Below are 8,195 nucleotides of genomic sequence, written 5' to 3' on the forward strand. Positions count from 1 at the left end.
ATAATGAATATTGTTTTTCTGAAAATAAATAAATTGAAAAAATTTAAAAAATACTGCAAAGAAATAACAAAATACATATCTTCTGCATGCAGAATAATAAAAGTTAGATTTTTGCATCTAAAAAAATAAAGTATACTGCCAATATTACCTATTAAAAAAAAGGATGAATACTGAGTTTTTGATTCAACATGGATAGAACTGGAGGAGATTATGCTGAGTGAAATAAGTCAAACTAGAAAGCTAATTGTCATATGATTTCACATATTTGTGCAACATAAGGAATAGCGTGGAGGACATTAGCAGAAGGAAAGGGTGAAGGGGATAAATCAAAGTGTCAGATGAACCATAAGAGACTACAGTCTCCAGGAAATGAACTGAGGGTTTTAGAATGGAGGAGGGTAGGGGGATGTATGAGCCTGGTGATGGGTATTAAGGAAGGCACAGGTTGCAAGGTGCACTGGGCATTATACACAAACAATGAATCATGGCACTACATCAAAAACTAATGATGTGCTGTATGGTGAGTAACATAACACAACAATTTTTAAAATGCTGTAATAGAAAAAAGAAGAAAAGACAATTCTGTTCATACATTAAAATGCTACATACTGACACAGTGCCGTCTAAACAGTGATCTACAAACAATTGAATCTTTGTCTTTAACTTGTAAAGAATTGAACCTAGTCTGGAGCTAAATATATACTCAGAGGACATGCAAATAGGGTCTTCCCACCACTGAATAAAACAGCTCAGCCCGGACCATGCAGCTGGGAGAGGAGTCCCAGGCCTGGGATTTCCACGTGTCCACATTTACTGATCAGGACAGAACACAGAGAACTCACCATGGACTTTGTGCTTGGCTGGGTTTTCCTTGTTGTTCTTTTAAAAGGTAATTTATGGAGAACAAAAGAAATTGAGGATGTGAGTGGATGGGAGTGAACAAAACCATGGGTGTGTGACAGATTCCTGACTGGGATGTCTTGTATCTACAGGTGTCGAGTGCGAGGTGCAGCTGGTGGAGTCTGGGGGAGACCTGGTGAAGCCTGGGGGGTCCCTGAGACTCTCCTGTGCAGCCTCTGGATTCACCTTCAGTAACTATGCCATGAGCTGGGTCCGCCAGGCTCCAGGGAAGGGGCTGCAGTGGGTCGCAGCTATTTGGGATGATGGAAGTAAAACATACTATGCAGACTCTGTGAAGGGCCGATTCACCATCTCCAGAGACAACGGCAAGAACATGCTGTATCTGCAGATGAATAGCCTGAGAGCCGAGGACACGGCCGTGTATTACTGTGTGAAGGACACAGTGAGGGGCCCTCAGTGTGAGCCCAGACACAAACCTCAAACTACAAGAGTATCAGACCATCAGAGGGCGCACACTATTCATCAATGCTGTCTGTAATCCCAGGAGCAGGTCAGAGGAAGCTATGGCAGGTTTCCTGTGTGGGTCTGGGGTTTCCTCTCCATAGAGCAGTTTCCTCAAGGGAGCCTCCTTGACATTATTCTGTGCTTACCTATTCACTCTCTGACTTAGAAACTTAGTTGTAGCAGGAAGACAAATATACTAACATGCACAAAACACAGGTATTATAGAGGGCACAGCTTGCATGGAGTACTGGGTGTGGTGAAAAAATAATGAATACTGTTTTTCTGAAAATAAATAAATTGGGAAAAAAAAACACAGAGTCAAGTACATTAGTTTCCCCTTGTATTTAAATACCAATAAATTACAAATATCCTGATGCAGGTAACAAAACCTTTAAAGGAACCACAGTGGGCACTCTCTGTGGATCACAAAATCCTCCAGCAGAGCCAGAAGATATCACACACACATACACACACACACACACACACACACACACACGAGTATAAAACCTCTATCACAATCATGTAATTTCTCTGAAGCAAAAGTGGTCCTAAGACAGAAATACACAGCATACAGGAAGACCTCAAGAAGCAAGGAAAATATCAAATAAATCACAAACATTACACCTTTGGGGGCTTGAAAAAAATCAGTTGAAACCTGTATATAGCAGAAGGAAGGAAATAGCAAGATTAGAGCAGAAATAAATTATATAAAGACTAGGAAACAATAGAAGAGATGAAAGAAACCAGGCTCTGATTCATTTTTTATAAATCACTTAGCCAAGGTGGGGAGACAGGATAGCGGGGAAGTAGGAGGAGGTGCCCTTTCAACCTGTAACCTAAAGTGAACTGATTACCTACCAAACAACTGAATCACCCATGAAATCAGTCTGAGATCAGAATTATACACATCTAGATCTCTACAGGGGCAGAAGACACCAATGGGCAGGTAAAGCAGAGTGGGAACGTCCTACTGATATCGGAAGATAAACAAAAGGGGGAGGGAGCCAACGGAGGAGACTGATTGGAAAGTAATACCCCAATACAAGAGCGCCCTGCGTCTGGGGACCAGCATTAACTTGCAGTCTGGTTGAAACCAATCAAAAGGAGCAAAGGATCGCAGGGGTAAATTGTGGGAAATGGGGCAGCAGGGACAGGGGCTTAAGTCCTCGGACCAAGGACGTCCACCTCTGGAGCCGAACTAGAGAGAGTGTGGTGAAGAAACCTTGTCTTGGTGCCTGAGCCTCCATTGCACCTGAGAACACGTGGGTCTGGCTCCCTGAGGGGCTAGGACCCTGGCCAGACAGCAGAACGCCTCACCGTGCTATCAGAGCCTGAGACTCGTGAGCCCCACACCCTTCCCTGAGAGAGGAGCATGCAGGCGCCAGCCTGGTGTTCTCGACCTGGAAAGACCAGGCACTCCCAGCTCAGGCCAGCGGGAAAATCTTAGTGTGCGATCACTGCTTGGAACCTCTCCAGTGGTCTACAGCAGCCCAGACAGTCACCGCTGCCATGGTTTTGGGTACAAGCAGAAGAACCTGTGTCCCCAGAGACCGCGCCTCGGAACCTGCTCTGCCAGCAGCTGAGGGGGATCTTACGTGCTCTGCAGCACCCACAGGGTAGCAGACTGAGGCTTCTCTCTGAGAGGGAGGTCGGGGTGCAGTTGGCTTTCCTCTAAACCCCCCAAAACCATCAAAAGCTGTCAAGGCGAAAGAAAACTAGTGAACAAACATAAAAACCTCCAGAGTAACTGTTGTAGCAACATGGACGGGACTGGAAGAGATGATGCTGAGTGAAATCAGTCAAGCAGAGAGAGTCAATTATCATATGGTTTCACTTATTTGTGGAGCATAACAAATAGCATGGAGGACAAGGGGAGATGGAGAGGAGAAGGGAGTTGGGGGAAATTGGAAGAGGAGGTCTCAATGTGGTTTTAATTTGAATCTCCCTCATGGCTAGTAATGATGAACATTTTTTCATGTGTCTCATAGCCATTTGTATGTTTTCATTGGAGAAGTGTCTGTCATATCTTCTGCCCATTTTTTGATATGATTGTCTGTTTTGTGTGGTTTGTGTTTCTCTTTCTTTTAGAGACCCATCTTGCAAGAAGTTGTTGCAGTTGAGGATCTAAAAGGTTACTGCCTGTGTTCTCCCCTCAGATGTTGATGTGATCCTTTTCCTTTTTTTTTAATATCTTATTTATTTATTTGACAGAGAGAGATCACAAGCAGGAAGAGAAGCAGGCAGAGAGAGAGGAGGAAGCTGGCTCCCCGCTGAGCAGAGAGCCCAATGTGGGGCTCGATCCCAGGACCCTGGGAACATGACCTGAGCCGAAGGCAGAGGCTTTAACCCACTGAGCCACCCAGGCGCACCTAAGCAGTCCTTTTCTTAATGGGTCTCTGAACTACTTAGGTAACACACCCTAGTATCCAGACAAAGTTGTCATTGACAATGTCCACATCACAGACACCTGTTACCCACCACATGCCAGCTGTTTAGTTCCTGGGGATGAGAAGCCCATAGCAACCCACCCACACCCACATAAATGTGAACCTTCCCTCTGACCTGTGATGTCAGCTGCTCTATATCCAGGTCCACACACACTCTGGAGCCAGGGTGGACACTCACCTCTGTGCAGAGAGAGAACAAATTGTGAGTTTGAGACTCCCATTGACCCGGATGCTGTGGGTGTCTCTTCCTGTCTGCAGTCCCCGAGCTGGTCAGTCCAATCTTCCAGGCCCTAAGACAGGGTCCAGATGTGTCCTCATAACTGGATTTGCCACCTTCTCGTGGTCTTCAATCCCTCTATCAGGCAGGAAGTGTGTTTATTATTTAATTCATATTAACAACCTACAGGGGAGCCAGGAGACAAGATCCTGCATCCACAGCTCTGTTCATGAAGACAATGAGAGAAGAGTCTTCACAGAGCACTGATATAATCCACTGAGTGCAGTGATGAGGACACAGGTTATAAGGGGGCTGATCTGCCCCTGTCACACAGGTGTGAAGTGTCATTGCAGGACCAGAGAAAGCGTTACTTGTGTAAATGTGTCACTGAGAGGTGAGGGTTCACCCAGGAAGTTCCCAGGGAGGTGACACTGATTGGAGCGATGACAAAATCTGACAGCTCTGCCATCCTACTCTGTCCTTTACACATGAACATTCCTGGTAGTGAAGGTGTTTCAGGGAAGTTAAATCCACTCATGATGAGTGGAGCAGCTCTGATACAGCCAAATACAGTGGAGTGACTCAGCTTTGACAAATGTCCACATGATTTGTACATGGAGCTGCTGTCCCCAAACTTGCATACTCAGGACTTGAACCACAAGAGAATAGAGGGGCGGGTGGAACAGAGAGGTTCCCTAACAGTACGGAGCCCCTGGTAATGGTGGGGTTTCATGAATGTCTACCATGCACAGGGCACTTGGTATTATATTGTTGTGTTTTATGCTTCCTGTGGATGATCACACCCTCTCTTTGTGAAGCCTATGCTATAGAGTGTGTGACTCTCTTCCTGGCTCCACTGGTAAATGGGCTGCCTGGGTAGCAGCAGTGAAATGTGTCTCTGCTGTAGCCACACAAGAGTTCAGATTCCTCCAGAGAGCTCCTGTTTTTGGTCCCAGATCAGCACTGTGATCTCCTTGAGCTCCCCCATGTAGGATCTACTTCCACTCTCCAGTACACTCCTCTGCTCTACTCAGGTGAGAGTCATTAGTGTGGTGGAAGGCTTCAGACTACAAGGACTCTGACTTGATGAAGTAGCCTTAGCCTCAGGTGTTCCCAGGTAGCTGGGTCGAGGGAGGCCTTCATGTGTCACTGCCCCTCCTCCACCAGTGGTCCAAGTCCATGTATTTTTGCCTGTCTCTGCGTACACAGTCATTCTGTTCTTCCCTCTTGTCCCCTCCCACAGCTCCAGTGGTCCCTGGGTGTCCTCAGCTTCCTGTTTCCCTACTTTCCCCTGAAGACTAAGGCTTTCATTCCACGTGAAAAATGTGTGTGGTGCTCAACAGAACTGAGGTTGTGACGTCTGTTCCCATCCCAGAGCCTATGGGGCTCCACCTGTGACCCCAGGATGGTTCTTCTGAGGGCTTCCTCTGCAGGTAAATTCTTTATTTCTGTGGTGGACTCAGGATGCATGGATCTCCATGCATTCCTGCTCTGAGTCATCTTCCTCCCATCCTGCAAGGACCACCAGGGTGTGGGGAGGCTTTTTATGATTTGTCCCCATCCTACAGGATAGGAATGCATGAGGACAGGACTGATTTAATGATGTGGTCCTGGAGAACCTCACACTATAACACCATTAGCACACGTGATGTCAAGAAATCCATTAAATGTTCTATCTAAACCTGGTGATAGTTTATTTGTCATCAGGGATCTGCATTCACAATATGACAAGATGCTGGTTCTTAGCCCCTGTGAGTACTTGTTACTCCTGAGAGTTTAAGATTATTGCTTGTCTCTTGGCCACAATTACAAGGTATATTGACATTAATTTGTTGATCTGAAGTTTATTCTATTTATTTCTTTAGCTCTTGCTACTCCAATCTAAGCAGTGAGTATATTGAAATACAGAAACACTACATCAAAACTAATGATGTCCATATGGTAACTAAAATAAATAGATAGATAAATAAATAAATAAATAAATAAAAATACAGAAACATGGGAACAATTCCAAGCCCAATCATCGGCTTAAAAGTGGACATATTGTGTTCTATGTCATCTTTGGAAAGTTGACCATCATTAAAAAAACATAATAAATATGGAGGTATTGTCAGGTATTTTGTTCACCAATAGAAGCCCTAGATATAAAGGTACATTTCACACAATTACAAAATTATAAAATCTAGAAAATTAAAGCTAGTGTGAGGTAACATGAAGGTCAATAGCTATGTAAGGACAGAGCGAAGAAGGAATGAGGAAGGAAGAATTGCAAATACAGGAAAATTTGTGGAAAATGGATTTTCTTGCTCTGGGTACTGTTGACTCTGACACCTGTGTTTCTCATATTGCACTCTCTGCCTGTGTGCAGTCCATCCTGCGTCAAGAACACTCATCAAAACGATTACAAATAATCCCAGAGATGACTTGGGATGAACCCAGGGACAGTGAAACCTTAGAGACTTGAAAGAGCACCTGAATGCACCCTGATTCTGTATTTCAGATAAATTCTAGAACAAAGTCATCTTGTCCTCACTACAGGCAGCATCCTACGTTCTCCATGAACCTGTGCACTCTGTCCTGCAGGGGGAGCAGGGTGGGGAGTAGGTCCTGTGAGAGGAGCACAGGTCCAAATCCCAGGGCTCACTCTCACCCCAGTGTTCTTGTACAATTCTGGGTGTAGTCACTTTAAGGGGAAACATGATACCTACACCCCAATATGTGTGACTCTGTGAAATCAAACTGGTAAATGGAAACCAAGCAGGTACTCTGAAAATCATATACTTAAACTTCATCTTTTCCCAAATCCTGTCAGTATCACCAAATCAAAGGCAGTCACAGCTGCTCTGGTTTCTGTCCTCTCTGTCAGTACAGATACCATGCTGGCTACATAATCAAGGGTCATGCAAATAGGGTTCACCTTCTGCTGATTAAACAAGCCCAGCCCCAAGCCTGCAGCTGGGATGGGAGCCCCAGTCTTGGGATTCCCATGTTTTCCATTCAGTGTTCAGAACTGAACAGAGACAGCTCATGATGGAGTTTATTCTTTTCTGGATTTTCCTTGTTAAAAGGAAATAATCCCAGAGATGACTTGGGATTCTTTTAAAAGGCCATTTACAGAGAACAAGAGACATTGAATAGGAAAGTGGATATCAGTAAGAAAAATAGTGAGTGAAGGACAGTTTCCCGACCAGGATGTCTTGTGTCTGCAGGTGTGCAGTGGGAGGTGCAGCTGGTGGAGGCTGGGGGAGACCTGGGGAAGCCTGGGGGTCCCTGAAAATCTCCTGTGAAGCCTCTGGGTCCACTTTCAGTTACTATGGCATGAGTTGGTTCTGCCAGGCTCTAGGGAACGGGCTGCAGTGGGTCTCGGGCCTCAGGAGGCTCTCTGGTCATCAGAGGGAACTCAGGTTCCCTCTGAGTCTTGTGAGTGGTGGTAGTTACATATACCATGAAGACACTGTGAAGAGCCAATTCACCATCTCCTGAGACAATGGCAAGAACATGCTGATTCTGCGGGTGAACAGCCTGAGAGCTGAGGACACCACTGTGTGTCACTGTAATGTGTGTACCCAGTGTGTACACTTTGGGGTGAGCCAAGACAGAAACTTTCCTGCAGGGACACAGGAGTAGCTGGACTGCAGGGCTTCTCAAGGCCTCAGGAGGCTCTCTGGTCACCAGAGGGAGCTCAGGTCCCCAACAGGTGCTCAAGTCACCAGGAGTCAGTCAGAACACCAGGGGGCTCTCAGGGCACAGGGGCTCTCAGGGCACCAGGGAGTGATTAGGACAGAAGGATCCCATAGTTCAGTGCTCTAAAGGTGCTCAGGACACCAGGGGGTGCTCACTTCAGCACGGTGCACTCAAGAAACACAGACACAAATCAGACCCAGGAGCAGTGGGGGTTTCCCCTCTAGCCTCCCTAGATTCACTCATGGATATATAAGGTTATTTCTTTGATCTCTAATTTCTCATTTTGTCCATGTAGCCAACCAGAACGAGATAACATTGTCTACATGCAGATGAGATCTCACCGATCCCTAGGGAACTTTCATTCATCAACTTCATCCATATCCTGTTTCTCTTTCTCCAAAAAGGACCTGCAGGAATTCTAATCATCCCTGAGAAGCACCTGCACAGCCCAGGCTTTCTGAGAGCTTTGTTCCTGTTCTCTG

At 45.8% G+C, this 8,195-nt stretch overlaps 1 gene segment (V, D, J or C); it reads left to right on the top strand.

Moving 5' to 3' along the window:
• The first annotated feature begins 781 nt into the window (after window positions 1-781).
• Window positions 782-1,399, top strand: LOC122894056. The segment is given in 2 exon segments: window positions 782-889; window positions 993-1,399. Coding segments are annotated over 2 exon segments (453 nt in total).
• Window positions 1,400-8,195: the final 6,796 nt, after the last annotated feature.

The sequence above is a fragment of the Neovison vison genome, chromosome 13, assembly GCF_020171115.1.
Source record: "Neovison vison isolate M4711 chromosome 13, ASM_NN_V1, whole genome shotgun sequence".
NCBI classification, from domain to species: Eukaryota; Metazoa; Chordata; class Mammalia; order Carnivora; family Mustelidae; genus Neogale; species Neogale vison.